General features: G+C 53.6%; 2 protein-coding genes and 1 long non-coding RNA gene across 6 annotated transcripts; 1 reads left to right on the forward strand and 2 right to left on the reverse strand.

Annotated features, from left to right (window-relative positions):
* Positions 1-127: 127 nt before the first annotated feature.
* Positions 128-5,413, forward strand: MEPCE (methylphosphate capping enzyme). Its single transcript, XM_006046493.3, has 4 exons — positions 128-2,984; positions 4,179-4,397; positions 4,571-4,697; positions 4,816-5,413. Exons 1-4 carry the CDS (start codon positions 1,320-1,322, stop codon positions 4,866-4,868), a joined length of 2,064 nt encoding a protein of 687 aa, XP_006046555.3. The 5' UTR covers positions 128-1,319; the 3' UTR covers positions 4,869-5,413.
* A 312-nt stretch (positions 5,414-5,725) lies between these two features.
* On the reverse strand, positions 5,726-7,284 carry PPP1R35 (protein phosphatase 1 regulatory subunit 35). Its single transcript, XM_006046492.3, has 4 exons — positions 6,939-7,284; positions 6,606-6,858; positions 6,389-6,525; positions 5,726-6,283 (listed from the first exon to the last, which is right to left on the reverse strand). The coding sequence occupies exons 1-4, from the start codon at positions 7,179-7,181 to the stop codon at positions 6,110-6,112; spliced, it is 807 nt and encodes a 268-aa protein (XP_006046554.2). The 5' UTR covers positions 7,182-7,284; the 3' UTR covers positions 5,726-6,109.
* Positions 7,285-8,488: 1,204 nt separating this feature from the next.
* LOC102406855 lies at positions 8,489-11,947 on the reverse strand. 4 transcript variants are annotated; one of them, XR_006548379.1, is made up of 5 exons: positions 11,879-11,947; positions 10,597-10,769; positions 10,020-10,204; positions 8,807-8,988; positions 8,489-8,548 (listed from the first exon to the last, which is right to left on the reverse strand). It is a non-coding gene; the product is annotated as an uncharacterized LOC102406855 (long non-coding RNA). The 4 variants fall into 4 exon arrangements; XR_006548381.1 differs by lacking the exon at positions 11,879-11,947 and adding an exon at positions 11,177-11,825; XR_006548380.1 differs by lacking the exon at positions 11,879-11,947 and having other exon boundaries at positions 10,628-11,823.
* Positions 11,948-19,731: the final 7,784 nt, after the last annotated feature.

The following is a 19,731-nucleotide window of genomic DNA, read 5'->3' on the forward strand; positions in this document are numbered from 1 at the left end:
GGAGTGGGGGAAGGGGGGGCGGCGGTGCTGGGTGTACTGCTATTGGCAGCTGTAGTGGGCGTCGGATAGCTGTCCACGGGCTGGGGGGGCTCGTGCGCAGGCGTCGGGTGGTGGGCGGAGGCGTTGGTGTTAGGGAGGTGGGTGTGGAGGCGGAGAGGAGGGCGTGGTGTCCCCAGGTGATCGCGATCGGGGGGACGGCAGAGGAGCGAGAGAACGACGCGGCCATTTAGGGGGAAGAGGAAGTTAAGACAACATCGCCTGTTTTAGTGCTTCTTTTTTCTTTTTCCAGTTCAGCAGAGACTATTTTCCAGGGGGGGATGAGTTAAAATGATCTATCGTGTTATACTGAGAACAGTTCGTAGGAAGACGGTCAGTATGCTCCGCTCCTTCCCCTCCTCTCCTTTTTAGGTGCACCCCTACGCTCCCTCGGAAGCCTTTCTAAATAGGTGGGCACTGGGGGGCAACCGGGTAATGAATAATTTATAAGGACCGCCACGCCCATTAGCCACGCCCCTCCGAATCGTGCTGACGCATGTTGCGTGTTCCAAACCCGAGGAAGTAACGTAACAGTCCCCGCCCCTAGCACGGAGGGCGGGGCGTCATCTCCAGCACGTGCTGCATCTACCCGCGCAAGCCCAAAAGGGTGTGCGCAGGCGCTGCCCGCTAGGGGGAGGAAGGAGGCGGGGTGGGGAGGTTGCTGGGTTTAGAGCCGGGCGGAGACCGCTGAGACTCATTCCTCAGGAACAAGGGTCGGGTGTCAAGGAGACCTTTTCACACCAGCTCCCCGTCCCCCGCCTACGGTGGGTGGGATCGCGCGGCAGAGACAAAAGGATATCAGTAGGGACGGACATAGCTGCGAAGGGAAGTAGGGTGTCAGTTTGGGGTGGTGGGCTTCTGGGGGTGGGGGGCGGGCTGAGAAGGGCTATATTTAAACTCCCGGAGCCGTTAAGTTGGCTCGTACTCCGATGCGCGCGCAATCAGGGTGGTGGCAGAGTGCGCATGCGTGATTCTGGGGAGAGAGGAACGCGCCCCAGCCGTGCGCGCTCGCGCCGGAGCGGTAGTGGTAGAGGAGAAAGGGGTCGGCGCACGCGTGGTTGAGTCCTCGAGTTGTTCGGGTCTCGCGGGCATCTTGTTTTGGTCTCGCGGGCGAGTGGGGCGAGCTTTCCGGGGAGGCGCTTGGGCACGAGACCAAGGGAGACGAGCAGCACTGCGCGCGCACTCGGGGGAGGAGGGGGGGAAGGGAGCGTGGTCTAGGAAGGGGGGTTAAGCCCCCGGTGCCCCCCTGGTTGCCCTCGACTGGAACGGAATAAGGGGAGGAAATGATCGAGATGGCGGCGGAGAAGGAGCCGTTTCTGGTGCCGGCCCCACCGCCGCCGCTCAAAGATGAGTCGGGCGGAGGGGGCGGCCCCACGGTGCAACCGCACCGAGAGGCCGCCTCCGGGGAGCTCCGCGGCGGGACGCAGCGTGCGCCGGGCCCGCGCGCTCACTCGGCGGGATCCCCGGCCTCTGGGGCCGGCAAGGAGAGCCCCGGGGCTGCATCCACCCCTCGAGGCGGTCAGTCGCAGCAGCAGCAACGAGGGGGCGGCCCCCAGGCGCAGTCACACGGGGAGGCCTGCTTGTCGGATCCGCACGGGCGAGCCGCTCCCCCGGACGTGGGGGAGGAGCGACGGGGAGGAGGCGGAACAGAACTGGGCCCCCCTGCTCCTCCTCGACCCCGGAATGGCTATCAGCCCCACCGGCCCCCAGGGGGAGGTGGGGGCAAGAGGAGAAATAGCTGTCATGTAGGGGGAGGTGGTGGAGGCTTCAAACATCCGGCCTTCAAGAGACGCAGGCGGGTTAATTCGGACTGTGACTCTGTCTTACCCTCCAACTTCCTCCTGGGGGGCAATATCTTTGATCCCCTGAACCTGAATAGTCTCCTGGATGAGGAAGTGAGCCGTGCACTCAATGCGGAGACCCCTAAGTCATCCCCGCTTCCGGCCAAGGGGCGAGATCCAGTGGAGATCCTCATCCCCAAAGATATTACAGACCCTCTCAGTCTCAATACGTGCACTGATGAGGCCCAAGTTGTCCTTGCTTCGCCACTCAAGACTGGTCGGAAGCGGCATAGACACCGGGGACAGCACCACCACCAGCAGCAGCAGGCAACGGGAGGGAATGATAGCCACTCCGCGCTGCCCACAACCCCCCTCACTTCCTCACTCCACGGGGAGGGCACCACGCAGCAGCAAGGGGGCCAGAACCGGGACGCCCCCCAACCCTATGAACTCAACACAGCCATCAACTGCAGGGATGAGGTCGTGTCTCCCCTTCCATCTGCCCTCCAGGGTCCCTCAGGCTCCCTTTCAGCCCCTCCAGCTGCCTCAGTTACCTCTGCAACCCCGTCTTCCTCCTCTCGACATCGAAAACGACGCAGGACTTCCAGCAAGTCAGAGGCAGGGGCTCGGGGTGGAGGCCAGGGTTCCAAGGAAAAAGGCCGAGGGAGTGGGGGGGGCCGCCACCACCTCCAGCCACTACCTGCTGCAACCTTCAAAAAGCAACAGTGCAAGTTCCAGTATGGGAATTACTGCAAGTACTATGGGTACCGCAATCCTTCTTGTGAGGATGGGCGCCTTCGGGTATTGAAGCCTGAGTGGTTTCGGGGTCGGGACGTCCTCGATCTGGGCTGCAATGTGGGCCACCTGACCTTGAGCATTGCCTGTAAGTGGGGCCCATCCCGCATGGTGGGCCTGGATATCGATGCCCAGCTCATCCACTCAGCCCGCCAGAACATCCGACACTACCTGTCTGAAGAGCTGCGTCTGCCACCCCAGACTTCTGAGGGGAACCCAGGAGCAGAGAGTGAGGAAGGGGCCACAGCCATCCGAAAAAGGAGCTACTTCCCAGCCTCGCTGACAGCTAGCCGTGGTCCCATCGCTGCACCCCAAGTGCCCTTGGATGGAGCCGACACAGCGGTCTTCCCCAACAACGTTGTCTTCGTCACGGTAAGAGGGTCCCCAGGCTCCTGGGATAGGGGTCAGGCATGAAGATGAGAGTGAATGAGAACACGGCCAGGAGGGTTATGACCCAGAGGGTTCCTGTGCATGCACCCCTCCCTAGAGAAGGCAGGTCCTCAAGAGAATGGTCTGAGTCTGCAATTGATTCCATTTTGGTTGTATCTGCCCTCATATAACCTGGAAAGGCAGGGGCTGTACCTGGAGTCCTTGCTCATGACAAGCCCCAGGATAGGGGCAGCTTGCTTTTGCTCTGCTCCTGGACAGTATTGTAATCTAGATCCATCCACTTTCCTTTGGAGGCTGCTGCTCATACTCACTGGGGGATGTGGTCCAGATGAAAACTTGTCTTCCAGGCTTCTGTAGGTGCCTGAAGGGATGGGTGTCAGACATTCCATGTCTTGGGATGGGGAGGAGGATTAGGCTAGTGGCTGGCTAATTATGTTCTGCCCTTTGATAGGGACCTCATTTGCGTTACCCACACAGTTGATTGTGGGTGGCCAGGAACCCAAGCGACTTGGTCTTAGATCATCACCACACTGACCCTAGATGGTGGGATGGGGAACCGTGCAGGAGAGTACCAAGTCTTAAGTATCTGTCCCCTGACTGCACATCGGTCCCCAATACTTCAGTTAGTCCACCTACAGGAATAGTTGGCAGTGTGTTCAGTTACACCCAGAAGAATGGACTTTGCAGAGGGGTGGTAATGAGCTAATCATCTAGGTTTCCTGAGAGATGGAGGTCTTCATTTCTCTGGAAAAAAGGAATAGGCCTGAAACTTTGACAGTCCAACCTAGGGAAGGAACCCACAGGTCTCCCTTTCAACCTGAGTTGGGCCCCTCTGCAGAACATTGAATCTCTCACCTTAAATGCCTGTGGGGAATAAGTACTGGACAGGATCCTTGGAGAACCCCAGCATTCTTTCTCTGCAATTTGAACTTAGCTTTGATTGCCTTGTGGATAATTTGCTTAATTTAAAATTACTCAAGCTCTATGTTTGATTGGCTTAACACCAATACAGAGCAAGAAAATGAGACTCAAAGAGGGCAGGCACCATTTGGGAGTTGTTTTGAGGAGTGTCAGGGAAGCCTGGCTAAGGACTCAAGTGAGGCTGCGCAGTGGGTTGAGATGGGGCGATGGTTCTTTTTCACCTCTGTTGTCCTCACCCCCGATTCTCACCCTCAGGGTAACTATGTGCTGGATCGAGACGAGCTGGTGGAGGCCCAGAAACCCGAGTATGATGTGGTGCTCTGCCTCAGCCTCACCAAGTGGGTGCATCTCAACTGGGGAGACGAGGGGCTGAAGCGCATGTTTCGCCGGATTTATCGGCACCTACGTCCTGGGGGCATCCTAGTCCTGGAGCCCCAGCCTTGGTCTTCCTACGGCCGGAGAAAGACTCTCACAGTGAGTGGGGGTTTCTGTAGAAACTGGGGCAGTCTTTCCTTTAGTTGAGGCAAAGAAGACCTCAAGGAAGCAGAGAGACTTTTTGAAGAAGGTGAAAAGGCCCCTCTGGGTGGGCCTGCCTTCACCAGCCAAGAAGGCAATAAGCTGAAGTGATCCCTTACCTTTCTCCCTAGGAAAGAATCTACAAGAACTACTTTCGAATTCAGCTGAAGCCAGAGCAGTTCAGTTCCTACCTGACATCCCCAGAGGTGGGCTTCTCCAGCTATGAGCTCGTGGCCACACCCAACAACACCTCCAGAGGTAAGGCTGGCTTCTTTTGTCCGGGGAGGAAAGGAGGCCGGTGCCGGTGCAGGGTGCAGACCAGTGTTGGGGTCTGGAGGCCCTGCCAGCCCCTACTGAGTGCACACTCTTCCCTCAGGTTTCCAGCGTCCTGTGTACCTGTTCCACAAGGCCCAGTCCCCCAGCCACTAAGTGGCCCCCTGAACAGAAAGTGTGAAGAAGCTGCCTGCTGCTCCAAAGGACCTAGGGGGAGAGGAAAGTATCTTAAGGTCTTTCCTTTCTGGCTCCAAAAATAGTTTCCTCTCCTGGATCTGCAGAGAAAGCTTTTCCTGTGTTGCAGCCCCAGCCTCTTCCCTACACCTCTGGCACCTAAGCAGCAAGCCCAGCTGTGCTGGAACCATCATCTTCCTCTCCCTCAGCCCACTGGGCTGGATGGCATGGACTGTTTGCTGCCCTCTGTTCTCCTAGGGCATGGGAGGTGGGGGGTATCAAGTTCTCTGGCCTCTTCCTCCTGTTCTCCCAAGGAGAGAGACTCATTTCTCCTCGGCCCTTGTCCTGAGCTGCGTTTCAACAGACCACGGATACATGGGCTGAGGATTAAGAGGGGGACGTCGGTGGGGAGGCATGCAGGTACTGTGAAAATCCTTCCCTCTGCTGTCCCCCACTGGGAGAGGTGGTTGGGTTCAGAATGTGAGAACAGCACAATAAACTTGATGTTTAGGGCAGCGGCCCCCACACCTGTGTTTGGCACACTGTAGTTTGAGGGAACAGAGATAGTGGCTCTTGGCAGAACCTGTGCTTCCTCTCTGCCCAAACTACAGTCTTAAGGAAGAGAACAGGTTTTTTTTTCAGTGGTTGGGAAGACTGTTGAATGCCAGTGAGCCCTCTCTACATGTGTTCAGTTGTGTCCCACTCTTTGCTACCCTACAGACTAGCCCCCCAGGCTCCTCTGTCCTTGAGATTTTTCGGGCAAGGCAACTGGAGTGGGTTGCTATTTACACATGAGTATAGAGAAAACCCTAAGCCACGAAAAGGGAATATAATGTGAATTTTGAAGAAGCCATCTACCTTCCCCCAAAAAACCCACTGACAAAATTTGTTTTGTGGAAGCTTTGGGCACAGGCTGACTTTGGAAGAGTTAACCATGGAGTTGAAGGTGGAACCAGGGGAAGGCACTTTTAGGACCAAAGTCGGACACGACTTAGCAAGAACCTGCCTGCTCTTCTTCTCATCACTACCAAGTTTCTTTAAAAGGGGGCCAAAACGACTTTCTGACAGCTTCCAACCTGAGTCTTGACCCCATGTTAAGGCTCCCAAAGAGAGTCCCATTTATTAGCAAAACCACTTTATTCTGATAAATAGTTTAAACACCAAAAAATACGAACTAGCAATCCAGGGAGCCCCGCCCCCCCCCCCCCCCCCCCCGCCCCGGTCTACGCTTCCCATCGCCTCAGTGTCCGATGCATAAGGAAGGTATCTTCTGAAGGGCGGGGCCGGAGTTGAAGCCGGAGCGGGGGCAGACCTTCCAGGGTCAGGTGTGGAGATTCATAAAATAATGTTTCCGGATCACACAATATGGTCATGTCTGGCCCTGGGCCAGGTGGCTCCTGTTGGAGCACAAACAAGGTTGTACTCGGGAAGGGGAACTGAATCCCTGGCCTTTCGGGGCAGGGAGTGGGGGGGTGGTAGGGGAGACAGCCCAAGTGCCTCACCTTTGGAGGTGGGGCTCGGGCCTGCGGCGGCAGGAGCGCCAGTTTCTCCCTCAGCGCGGCGTTCAGAACCTGTTCCTCCGGCACCTGCAGACTCACCAGATCTCGGAAGAGCCGCTTGGAGCGCGGCACGTTCAGCCCTGAGACCGCAGGAGGGGCGGAGGTGAGCGGCGCCGCACACCCCCGCTCCCGCGCCCGGCCGGCCGCCTGCCCCCCTCACCCTCGGTCACGCTCTCCTCCAGGCCGCAGCGGGTCTGGAATGACTTTCTCAGCTGTTCTTCCACGGCCTTCGCGGCATCGAACTGGCCCCCGGCTGCGGCCCTCGCGGCCTGCAGCTCGAGGCTCAGGGCCAGGCTACTCTGCTGCACCGGCGCCCCCAAGTCCTGTGGCGCCTCGGGCTTCTCGCTCGATGAGGCGGCGGCCGGCGGCGGCTCGGACCGGACCGGGGAAGGCGGCGCCAGGAGGAAGCGGACCTGGGAGCAGAGAACGGGGCGGTGAAGGGGTGAGCCGGGGGGTCGTCAGCGACCTGGCGGCCAAGCTTTCCCCAGCTCACCTGCCGCCCCTTGCGGGCCCCGCCCCGCCGGTCCGCCCGCCCCTTCCGCCGTCCCGGGCTGCAGTTGGGCCGTCCGCGTCCGGGACTCTCGGTCCGTGGGCTCAGGCTCAGGCTCAGGTCCAGGCCGGGCTCCGGCACCGGGGCTCCAGGCTCGGGAGCGCGGGGTTCTGGGGGTGGCCCTGGGACCGCCACGGCCTCTCCCCCTTCCACCGACTCCAGCTGTGACCCGTTATAGACCATCATCTTCCGGCGTCTGTAGGGGTGCGGGGTCGCTGGGGGCTAAGGGTCACGGAACCGCCACCTCTTCTCCCCCACCCTCTCAGACGCCGCTACCGGAAACCGTCAGCCCCCACCTAAGGGGGCGGGGAGACCAACTCCTGGCCCGCCCTATTGGTGCGCCTAAGCGTCATTTCCGTTGTCTCCTCCCTCGCCTCTCGAAGGGCTTCCGCCTACACCACCTCACCCCGCCCCCCAGGCCAGGGTTTTAGAGCGCAAACCCGCGGAAGCCCTACGGGTCCTCTTTAGGACCATTTCCATTTTGAAACGCGCTACAACCTCCTCCCCCTGTCCAGTCGTCACCACCTGACTTCTGCTCGAATCCGGACTGTGTCAGTCCTCCTTCTCAGAGCACTAAGTGGGACATCTTTAATTAATGGCCAAGCGCCCTTGCACTGGACCTTCCTACTCCGTGCCTCCACGGCATCTCCGGGTGTTCCATCGCCTCCCTACTCTGACCAGACCCAGTGTGAGTGAGGTCGTGGCTCGCTGACTCCAGCCAGGGTCCTTCCTAGGTGGTGGCCTGGGTGAATGGCCCTTTGTGACTTTTTCCTTTTCGAAAGTCCGCTAAAATATTCATCTATAAATTGAAAGAACACGTATACCCCAATGTTCATCGCAGCACTGTTTACAATAGCCAGAACATGGAAGCAACCTAGATGTCCATCAGCAGACGAATGGATAAGCAAGCAGTGGTACATAAACACAATGGAATATTACTCAGCTATTAAAAAGAATGCATTTGAATCAGTTCTAATGAAGTGGATGAAACTGGAGCTTATTATACAGAGCGAAGTAAGTCAGAAAGAAAAACACCAGTACAGTATATTAACACATATATATGGAAGTTAGCGGAGAAGGCAATGGCACCCCACTCCAGTACTCTTGCCTGGAAAATCACATGGATGGAGGAGCCTGGTAGGCTGTAGTCCATGGGGTCGCTAAGAGTCGGACATGACTGAGCGACTTCTTTTTCACTTTTCACTTTCATGCATTGGAGAAGAAAATGGCAACCCACTCCAGTGTTCTTGCCTGGAGAATTCCAGGGCCGGGGGAGCCTGGTGGGCTTCCGTCGATGGGGTCGCACAGAGTCAGACACGACTGAAGCAACTTAGCAGCATGGAATTTAGACAGATGATAACGATGACCCTATATGCGAGAAAGCGAAAGAGACAGATATAAAAACAGACTTTTGGACTCTGTGGGAGAAGGCGAGGGTGGGGTGATTTGAGAGAATAGCATTGAAACATGTATATTACCATATGTGAAATAGATTGTCAGTTCAGGTTCGGTGCATGAGACAGGGCGCTTAGGGCTGGTGCACTGAGATGACCCTGAGGGATGGGATGGGGAGGGAGGTGGGAGGAGGGTTCAGGATGGGGAACACATGTACACTCATGATTCATGTCAATGTATGGCAAAAACCACTACAATATTGTAAAGTAATTAGCCTCCAATTAAAATAAATAATTTTAAAAAATATTCACCTATATAAAAAATAAAGATCTATGTTGAGTACCATTTTTTAAAAAAAGGCTCGGGGGATTTACCCTGGACCTCTGGACTGCGGGGCAGAAGATGGGAGCTCTCACCTCCTTCCCTCATGTTCTCTGAGGCAGACCCTTTCAGTTCTCTGAGCCTCTGTTTCTTCTTGGGTAAAAGTAGTTTGCGTTCAAGACTTTTGAGGCTCTCCCAAAATGGGTTAACGGTCAACAGAAATGTTTGTGTACCATTTTTTCATTTGTTTTCCCATTCATTGTCTTCCCAAGAAATGCTGTGGAAGATCAGATAGAATGGATAGTTACCCGTATTTTACAAAAGTTTTCAAGGATCTCAATAGGGGGAAACTAAAAGGATTTCCAGCTAAAGTCAGGAAAAAGAAATTATGCCCATTCCCTCTACTGCAGATCTTCCTCCACTTATAAGGGGGTTATGTTGAGATAAATATGTCAAAAATGCATATATTAAACCTAAGCTACTGACCATCATAGCTTAGCCTAGCCTACCTTAAATGTGCTCAGAACATTGACAGGATGAATTTCTGTTGTTGCAGGTCACCAAGTTGGTGGCAATTTGTTACTACAGCCCTGGAAAACTAATACAGCTGAAGAAAAGGTCTGGGCTGCACCTCAGGCTCAGACCACCATCCGCCAGGATCTCATCCACACCTTAGAGCATCTCCATTCCTAGGGGGCTAGGATTGGAGGCTCTATGGTGGGAAAGATTTGGCCATGAAGGATCATCCTTCCTTTGAGGGCTTCTCCAGGCCCCAGAGCATTGCCAAGGAAAACCAGGCCCAAGGCAGGAGAAAGCCTAGGTGGTGGGAGACAGGAGGATCTTTGGAGGCACTGGGGAGGGAAGCCTGGTACTGGGATCACAGAGGAATAACTGTGGGTGCCTCTGTGGGGAGAAGGAAGCAGGAGCCATGACAGTACAGATGGAGAGGTGGCCATGGGTAGGCATGCTGTGTGCAGAGGTTGATAGGGAAGGTTATGTCTAGCCATGCCCATCCAGAGGCCCCCAAGATCTTAACGTTTTGAGTATGACCACCTAGCTGGTCACCAATCATACTCAACAAATGTCACGTTGTCATGCAACCCAGAAGGGTACTCAAGAAACAGAGGCCTTAGCATTTAGGTTTCCTAAAACCTAAACTGCTAGACAGCCCTAGGAATCAGGACCCAGCCCCCTCCCCACAGGTTATTCCCCCCCCACACACACAGTGCCAGTCCTTCAACCTGAGAAAACCCCTCAACGCCCAGTACATTTCCTGCTGGCACCCCAGACTGAAGAAACACTGTTTACTTTGGCAACAAAGGGTTGAGGCTGGGTTGGTTCCTGGCTGAAGGCATAGAGGGGGCTGCAGGCAGGGACTGGGTAGTCCAGCAGGAAGTGAACTTGTGAAGAAAGAGGCCTTTGACGCCAGTGACCAGTGTGCTGTGACCACAGCACTCAGACCACCTCCACAGTCCCAGGTCCAAAGTCTGCTCCTGGGGGACAGGGAGAGGAGTAGGAAGGACTCACATCCCATAAAGGACTGGGCCTGGGGCCAGAGGTCAGAGAATCCCACCACCCCCCAGCCCAGCAACACCCCCTTTCTCCTCTCTGGGCTTAAGTCTCATCTGTAAAATGGGGGGTGGGGGGATGGTGAAGACTATACTAGTTTATCTCTGGGCAGCTTCTGTTTCAGACAATATCCCCCAATATCATACACACACCCCTGATTTCAGTCCTTTGCCACCACTCTGGGGCTAGTCCCCTCTCCTTGGCATCTCTTGCAGCCAGCCCCTTCCTCTCTCCTACCCAGGATTCCCACTCTCCCCAGGACTCCAGCATGCACCCTCTTCCCCCATGGTGGCCTCCCCATCCAGCCCCCTCCAACCTCACTCCCAGCAGCAGCAGCTCAGGCTAACCGGGTAGAGAGCGCATGCCCACACCAGCCAGGTCTATCAGACACAGCAGGAAGCAGCAGGTGTCCTGATACAGCTCAGAAGTGGCAGGTCTTGGGCACACTGGATGTTGAAGATCCGCTGCTCCTTGGCAGGAATGAAAGCCCTAGCAGCATAAATTGGGTGCAATGAGAGCTTAAGGAGTGGAAGAGGTCCGATCCTCCGCCAGCAACAAGTTCTGTGCCAGGGAGAGGAAGAAGAAACGTGGGGTGATGGCTGCAGGGACAGCAGGCCAGCCCCGAAGCCTGCTTTGTGCAAATGAGAAAACCGTGTCCCTTCCTCAAAGCTCTTTACTGCTCTAAAGGTTCTACATATTGGTGGACTGTGGAGTTGTGCAGCATACAACCTGCACAGTGGCAAGGGGTGACCGTGAGGGATGGAGGAGGAAGCTCAGAGAGGTGGTGAAAGCAGTGGTCTGTGATAAGGGCACTCGCCTGGCAGACCTGCTTCCCCTCCAGTGTCACTAACTGGAAACATGCAGGAGCTACTGAACCCCTCTAAGCCACCACTTACTGATTTGGAAAATGGGGAGGATGCTTCTAGGGCGAGTTGACGTTCCCTTAGGATTAAATAAAGCGACGCAAAGCTCGCTTGACAAGTGCCTCAATGGTGGTGAACCTGGCAATAGTAACCGGACACGGAGAGCTGACAAGAGGCAGGAGAGAGGCCGACTGTTCCTGGATCCACGGACATGGTTTCACTAGCTTGTTGAGGAACTGTTTTAAGTAGAAATTAACTGTCCTGTAAAACCTGTGTCGCCAGTGGCCCGTGTCACCATGGCTGAGCCTGAGTATTTAAGGGTACGGGGTAGGGGCTCCTCCATAATCCTCCATCGGCTAAGGCCGTCGGGGCTGGCGGTTGGGGTTGGGGGGCAGACAGGCCCTCGGTCCAGGCTCAGGGGTTCACGAAGGTAGGCCTTCCTGTTCGCGGACACCGCCATGAAACCCCACCCCCGCCGCCATCCCTGCCAGGAGGCAGGGAACTCAATCCAGAGGCCCAGGAAGGCGCGGCCAGAGGGCGATGGTGGCGCCGCGGGGATAACGGCGTCCGCGCACCGCAGCGCCTCCTGGAGCTCAGGACCGCGGGGTGGCCAGCCGTCCAGTGCGCTCCGCCTCCACCGCCGCCGCTCTGTCGCCCCCTTCTTCCCCCACCCCCGCAAGGCCCCCACCCAGCGCTGGGTTCCCTCTGGCCAGGCCTCTTCCCACCCACACCCACCGAACGAGGAGGCACGTCCGACCAGACCCTGGGCGGAGGCGGGAGAGACCCCGCCTCCCAGAGCCACGCCCCTTTCGGACGGAGCGTCGCCCTCTCTTAGGGTGACGTCAGAGTTGGGCAGGTGTCCACATAGGGCACGACCTTCCCTCATTGGACACTCCTCCTCCCCATTCCACAGTGACTTCGGGGTAAAGTCCAGATTCCTCCCTTCTCCAGCTAGAAATCCCCCTTCTCTACCCGTGGGGAGCCCTCAGCTCCGCAGGCTGGAGCCAGCTATGTCCCGAACCGCTTTCCGTGATATTCCCTCAGGGTGGCCTCTGGTGCAAGGTCCCCCATCAAACTCATCTCAGGTTAAAATATAGATTCCCAGGTCCCACCTTAACCCTTGGCTTTGAGGCCAGGAATGTGAACTTTTAACAAGCTTCCAGGTGGTTCTGATGTCTCCTAGGCTTCAGAATCTGAATGTTGACATTCCCATTCAAATGGCAGGAGTTCTCAAACTTCAGCAGGCTTGTTAAAACAGGTTGCTGGGCCCTACCCTCAGGGTTTCTGATTTCCAGAGGTCTGGAGTGTAGGGTCTGAGAGTTTGCATTTCTACCTTTCCCTGGGGATGCTGAGGTTGCTGGTCTAGGACCACACTCGAGTACCACTTCTTTAATGATACATTCTGGAGAAGAGTTTCCACCTGTTGTTGATTCACTGGGTACCAAGCCCTTGTGCAAGGCACTTCACATTCATGCAGCTGTGTGAAATAAATATTTACCATATTCTCAGGATAAGGAAAGTGAGACTGAGACAAGTTAACTCAGTTGCTCAAGGTCACATAGATAGGAAGGGCAGGTTCAGAACCAGGTCTTTCTGAATCCAAAGTCTCGACTAGCCAGGCCTCCCGTGCACTGCTAGTTATCCCTTCTCAGGGGCTTGTTCTGTCTCTAGACGTCAACCAGGCACTCTCTGGAGCCTGAGAGGTGCAGGATGTGGGGTGTGGGAGGCGGTTTGTAGCCCCCCTCCCACACTGGCTTGAGTTCAGGGTACTGGCTTTTCTGGGAACCAGTACTCTGCTGGGTACCAGCTTTTCTTCCCAGAGAGTTCATAAAGAGAGACTAGAGAAGCCCATTCCTCATGCGGTCCTGACCTCAGACGGTAAAGAATCCGCCTGCAATGCAGGAGACATGGGTTTGATCCCTCAGTTGGGAGGATTTCCTGGAGAACGGAATGGCAACCCACTCCAGTATTCTTGCCTGAGAAATTCATGGACAGAGGAGCCTGGCGGGCTATAGTCCATGTAGTCGAAAAGAGTCAGACATGACTGAGCAACTTTCACCTGACCCCTCCTTCCTACACTGCCCCTCACTTTGGAGAGGAAGTTCCCCTGACTTCTCTCTGATTGGCTCCAGGGTCTCCTGGATGACCTTCAGGGTCTAGGAAAAGGAAGGACATTTGGGTGCTGCAGGAAGGGCAGGAGAGAGGCAGGGCCACTGGGTCCGCAGAGGAGAAAGGAGAGGTGGTGCCACACAGGTGCTCGGGCACCTGGTCAGTGCTGCCTGAAGATTTTGCCCAGGCAAGCCCCCTGAGGAAGCCTGTCCTTGGGGGCAAGGACACAGAGGTCAAGTCACAGCTGCTGACAGGGTAGAGAGGTGAGCAGCACATCTCAGTGGGGCCTCAGGTGAAAGGTGGGGTGGTGAGGAAAATAACAAATCTAGGTGGGCTGTTAGGGATGAGGAGTCCCTTCCAGACTTCCTACTCCCGTCTACATCAGACCTGGGTTTCTCCCTTGTCACACCCTAACCCCCACTTCTATGGAGTGGGTCAGAGATCGGGGGTCAGCAGCTCGCTCAGGACACTGCTCATTCTCCTCTGTCTCTTCCTCGAAGCCCCCAGCTTTCTGCTTCTCCTCACTGGCTCCTGGGTCATAACCATTCCCTTGGGGAGGGGAGCACAGCCTGGAAAGGGAGTACAGTTGAGAAGCCAGAGACAGGACCCGGGAGGGTGGGAGTCTGAATTCACTGGGTGGGCAGGCTAGGACGCAGTGGGGATGTCCTTCCCGCCTGAGTCTTCCTTCCCTCCCCCAAACATTATTGCCTCGCGCACCCAGATGAGCCCTGGTACATGGCCCTGAACAAAGCCCAGGGGATGGGGGTGGGGGGGATGGCGGGGATTCAGGGAAGCTACCTCTCTCTGAGGTAGACAGGAAATCTGAAGAAGAAATGAGAGCAAGCGAGTGAAGAATGTGGCGGAACCACTTTCAAAGCAGAACAGTCAGCATTTGCAAGAGGAAATAAACTGAGACTAGCCAAGCACAGCGGAAATGACCGCAAGGGACACCTGGAGAGTTGAGGCCAGGCAGGAGGGCAGGCGCCTTGGCCAGACACTGAAGTTTGGATTTCATCCTAAATGCTACAGGATGCCTTGAGAAGATCTTAAATGGAGTGATGATATGCTCTGAGTTACACTAAAATCTCTAACCCCATAAACTTAAAAAAATATATATCTGCATTGTTAAAAAAAAAAAAATAACCTCACCCCTGTTGGAATGGCTATAATCAAAAAGCAAGAAATAACAAATATTGCCCATGAAATGACAGCTACAGACTGGGAGATTATATTTGCAAATGACATCTCCAACAAAGTATTATATATATATATATTACATATAAAGTATTACAGATATATATGTATGTATATATATATATTGCAGGAGATGGCATAGATCACAGAGATCATAAAGAAAGCAAGGAAATTCCAGAAAAACATATACTTCTGTTTCATTGACTGCACTAAAGCCTTTGACTGTGTGGATCACAACAAACTGTGAAAAATTCTTAAAAAGATGGGACCTGAAAAAAAAGTCAGCGGATTGCATTAATGTCAGTTTCTTGGTGGTGATACTGTACTATAGTCGTGCAAGATGTTACCACTGGGGGGAACTGGATGAAGGGTATACAAGAGTTCCATTATTTTTGACGATTGCATATCAGTCCAGATTATTTCAAAATAAAAAGTAAAAACAAAAATGGAGGACTGTGTTAAAATATGTGCAACTCATATCATAAAGGGCTGATGTCCCTCACATATAAAGTTTCCAGATAAATAATAATAAAACCAAACATGTATACAACATATAATATGTAGCAAAGACTGTTCTGTTTTATTTTTGGTGCATTAATTCATTAAATTCTCACATTACGGATTTCCCTGGTGGTCCAGTGGCTAAGACTCTGCACTCCCAAGGCAGGGGCCCAGGTTTGATTCCTAGTCTGGGTGCTAGATCCTGCACTCCACAACTAAGAGTTGGCATGCTGCAACTAAAAAGAAAAAAAAAGATCCCAAGCCTGTGCTCTGGAGCCTGCGAGCCACAACTAATGAGCCCACGTGCCCTAACTATGGCTTTCCTGGTGGCTAAGCGGTAAAGAACCCGCCTGCCCATGCAGAAGACGTAAGAGACGCGGATTCAATCCCTGGGTCAGGAAGATCTCCTGGAGAAGGGAATGGCAACCCAGTCCAGTATTCTTGCCTGGAGAATCCCATGGACAGAGGAGTCTGGCAGGTTGCAGTCCACAGGGTCACACAGAGTCAGACACAACTGAAATGACTTAGCACGCACGCACACCCCAACTACTGAAGCCCGCATACCCTAGAGCCCCTGCTCTGCAACAAGAAAAGCCACCGCAATGAGAAGCTGGCCCTCGCAACTAGAGAGTAGCCCCTGCTGTGCGCAACTAGAGAAAAGCTCCCTCAGCAACAAAGACCCATCACAGCCAAAAATAAAGTAAACAAATAAAATTATTAAAAAAAAAAAGGACCCAGACCATTACTTATTAAAAAAAATCCTCAACTAAATATTAGCAAGTCAAATCCAGCAATAAACATAATGCCCCTCAATCAAGTGGGGTTTATTCTGTGAAAGCAAGAGTGGTTCAAAAATCAATTAATGTAATTTGCCACACTAAAAGGCTGAAGAAAGAAAATCACTTAATGATATAAATAGATGCAGAAAAACCTTGACAAAACATCTACCATGACAAAACTTCCAGCCACCTAGGAGTAAAAATCAACTCCTTCAAGCTGATCAAAGACATCTGCAAAAAAGCTATAGTCCATGGGGTCGCTAAGAGTCGGACACGGCTGAGCAACTTCACTTTCACTTTTCACTTTCATGCATTGGAGAAGGAAATGGCAACCCACTCCAGTGTTCTTGCCTTGAGAATCTCAGGGACGGGGGAGCCTGGTGGGCTGCCATCTATGGGGTCACACAGAGTCGGACACGACTGAAGCGACTTAGCAGCAGCAGCAGCAGCAACATCATATTTAATGATGACAAACTGAGCACCTGGCCCCTACGAAAGGAAAAGGCAAGATGTCTGCTCTCACCACCCTGCTTCAATGTTATACTGAAAGTCTTAGCGTAAAATGGCAAGATAAGGAAATAAAAGGCATACAGATCAGAAGAAAACTAAAAGATCCCACATGCTGCAACTAAGACCCAGCACGGCCAAATAAATAAATATTTTTAAAAATTCTCATTCTAAAAAAAAAAAATTCTTCCCATATCATCTTAATTTTATAGGTGAGGCAACTAAGGCACAAACAGGTTAAGCAACTTGCCCAAGGCCATAGAGCTAGTAAGTGGCAGAGCCAGGATTCAAAACCCAGCAGTCTGGTTCCAGAATACAGACTCAAACTCTGCAGGTCTCTAGCAAAGACCCACAACCCAGTGGAACAATTGTCAGGGCATATAAACAGTAAAGGAAAAGCAAGTGGGTCTTCAACTTAGAGGAGAGAAATCAGAGAAGAGAGGTGTAGACTTCCCTGCACCCAGGGAACCAACCTTGCCCAGCTAGGGCAAGCCCCGCTCAGGCCACACGTCGTTACACAAGGCACAGACTCCTCCCTCAACAGGAAAAGACCAAGCCCCGCCTTCCGAAACCTTCCCCTTTACAGCCACCTGCTCCAGGAGGCACTGAGGGAAAGGGAGACAGGCAGAAGGCCAAGCCTGAACTTTAACGGGGAGATAGACACAGCATCCCAGGTGAGACAGGTGTGGGGTGTGGGGGCTCAACTTCTGAAACAAAGAAGATGGAGGCAGGAAGGGGACAGCCCCCAACTTGGAGATCGTCCCAGCCGCCTACCCAGTCCCCTGGACTGACCCAGTAAGCAGAAAGGCAGCTCCAGGAAGGAGTGGAGAGCACTGGCAAAGTGATTCAGCATGAAGCCATCACCAGGAACACCTGCTCCCAGGCCTGCTGCCCTCCTGGCCCCGTGCAAAAGCTCCAGCCCTCTGGGTCCCAGAGGTGACCCCTCCCCTCCCCCTCCCCCCTCAAGTCCTGGTGGATCATGGGCATAGTTGGGGGGCGGGCAGACCAAAGAAGCTAGCCCCACGACAGTCCTAGAGACTAACATCTCATTTGACTGGTGACTTCTTCCCTCGGGTAGAGGTTAGAGAATGCCAGCCCTGCCATCCTATTACCTTCTCCTCTAGTGAATCGAAGTCCTGCCACTCATGAGAGGAGAACGAGAACAAGTTAAAATATAACTACAGAGACCCACAGTATGCACGGGCACATGCTCGTGTGTACCTACAGCTGCACACACAGCCTGCCTGCCCGTCTCAGGCCAAGGCCTTCATGCCTGTTCCCAGCCCATGGTGTGGCTCAGGCAGGGCTGGCTTTCCTCCCTGCCTTGGGGCTCGAATACATAAATGAGCGAGGCTGAAGGGGAGGGAAGGACAGGGGTGGAAAGAAGATCTGAGGTCCAGGGCTGAGGCTCTGTCTCTGGGTTCAAAGGCTTAAGCCGAGAATATTTTACTGTCAACTCTCCCCGTTGAACTTTGAACTGTTAGGAAGCACAGCTGAGGGAGTTGAAGGCACCACGTGTCGCCAACTCTGAAGAGTTTACAGTGGATAAAGGGACCCCCTGGAAGCTGGCAGGGAGCTGAACAATGACTCAGTTCAACCCATCATTCTATTTCAAGAGCCTGAGGCCCAAGAAGGTAGAGGGACTCAGTAGAGTCCCATAGCAAAGTGGCAGCAATACTGAGACCAGGACCAAGGTCTCTCTCTTTTTTTCTAAATTAATTTATTTGGCTGCACCATGGGGCAACAGGGGATGAGATGGTTGGATAGCATCATCAACTCAATGGACATGAGTTTGAGCAAACTCTGGGAGATAGTGAAGCACAGGGAAGCCTGGCATGCTGCAGTCCATGGGGTCCCAGAGAGTCAGACACGACTGAGCAACTGAACAGCAAAGGTCTTGGCTGCGGAAAGCAGGTTCTTCACTGGGGCCTGCGAACTCTTAGTTGGGGCATGCAGGATCTAGTTCCCTAACCAGGAATAGAACTGGGCCTCCTGCATTGAGAGTATGACGTCTTAACTGCTGGACCATCAGGGAGGTCCCAGGACCAAGGTCTCTTGACTCTTGCTCAAGTGCTCTTCCTGCTACTCACTGCACAGGGCATTCTTTGTCACTTCCAAAAGTGGTGCTCCCTCCACCAGAGGGCTGTTTGCAAAGTGCTTCCCTCGCTCTAGGTGAAGATCTACTTTCGGGTTCATCCATCCCTGTTTTAGGCCACGGAGACAATAATCATAAACTGTAGATCGTAGCCAATGCATCATAATAGCAGGTGACATTTATTGAGCCCTTGTGGCGTGCCGGTCATCTCCCTGACCCTGTGACAGACCTACAACAACAGCGCTATTGCCATGCCCACTTCACAAATGAGGAAAGTGAGGCTCAGGGAAGTTAACCAACTTACTCAAGGTTGCACATCCGGGAAGTGTTCATGTAAACCACTTCCCATGCTCTGAACTACCGCATTCCCCCGCTGCCACCCTAGTACCCTGGTAAACAAATCAATACGATAATTTCAGATACTGATAAGTACCGTGAAAAAACAAAATCATGGTGAGAGTTAGAAGACGACCTTGACAGCGGCTCTCTCCTGATTTCTAGATTGGGTGTGGTCAGGGAAAGAGTCCACGAAGATATAGCCACATCTGTACCAAGTCCAGAGGTGTAAGGAACCCACCAGGCCAGGATTTGAGAGAAGGGCATTGTAAACAAAGGGGACAGTTTGGGCTTCTTCCCAAGGGTGATGGGAAGCCATTGGAGAATTTAAGTAGGGGAGTGACATGTTTTGCTGTGTAATGAGTAGATTATAGGGGGATCCCAGGAAAGAAAAGATCCAACATTTTCAGGAAGTCTGAGGGTGAAGGGAGGAGGGGAGATGGGGCAGAAGTGGGAATAGAGCAGGGGTATCTGGGACCAGCACTCTCCTTTGCTCCCCACACTTCTAGGAGCCCCCTCTCTAATAGGATGGGTTGTAGTTCACTCACTCAGACGTGGCTGACTCTTTGCGACCCCATTGACTGCAGCATGCCAGGCTACCCTGCCCTTCACTGTCTCCCGGAATTTGCTCAAACTCGTGTCCATGGAGTCAATGATGCCATCAAATCAATCTTATAGGGTTTTGAATATAGATGGTCCCCATCTATATGGGGTGGTCCATATAGATGGTCCCCACTGGGGCCATCCATAGCCCTACCACTGCTGCCTCATGGAGTCTAACAGCCTGGGGGAAGGTGAAATGCCTGGGGTCTGATGGGGACAAGAAGGCAAGGTGTCCAAGGTGGGATTTTTCTTTTTGTGGCCATGCCACACAGCACGCAGGATCTTAGCTCCCCAACCAGGGACTGAACCCACACCCCTTGCAACAGAAGCTCGGAGTCTTAACCACTGGACCACAGGGAAGTCCCATTTTCTTCTTTCTTTTCTTTGACCAACGTGAGATTTTTGCTCAAGACTCTCACCAAGAGGTAGATTTCTCCAGGGGTCACACTGCTACCCACTGTTCT

This window comes from Bubalus bubalis, chromosome 24 (assembly GCF_019923935.1).
Source record: "Bubalus bubalis isolate 160015118507 breed Murrah chromosome 24, NDDB_SH_1, whole genome shotgun sequence".
In the NCBI taxonomy this organism is placed as follows: Eukaryota; Metazoa; Chordata; class Mammalia; order Artiodactyla; family Bovidae; genus Bubalus; species Bubalus bubalis.

What these genes read in the sequence shown, in the direction of transcription:
- MEPCE (XM_006046493.3), top strand. Translation starts at nt 1,320, where the DNA reads ATGATCGAGATGGCGGCGGAGAAGGAGCCGTTTCTGGTGCCGGCCCCA. An exon ending in ACAACGTTGTCTTCGTCACG is followed by an intron (nt 2,985 to 4,178) that starts GTAAGAGGGTCC and finishes TCTCACCCTCAG; the next exon opens with GGTAACTATGTGCTGGATCG. An exon ending in GCCGGAGAAAGACTCTCACA is followed by an intron (nt 4,398 to 4,570) that starts GTGAGTGGGGGT and finishes CTTTCTCCCTAG; the next exon opens with GAAAGAATCTACAAGAACTA.
- PPP1R35 (XM_006046492.3), bottom strand. Translation starts at nt 7,181, where the DNA reads ATGATGGTCTATAACGGGTCACAGCTGGAGTCGGTGGAAGGGGGAGAG. An exon ending in GGGCCCGCAAGGGGCGGCAG is followed by an intron (nt 6,859 to 6,938) that starts GTGAGCTGGGGA and finishes CTCTGCTCCCAG; the next exon opens with GTCCGCTTCCTCCTGGCGCC. An exon ending in GGAGGAGAGCGTGACCGAGG is followed by an intron (nt 6,526 to 6,605) that starts GTGAGGGGGGCA and finishes CTGCGGTCTCAG; the next exon opens with GGCTGAACGTGCCGCGCTCC.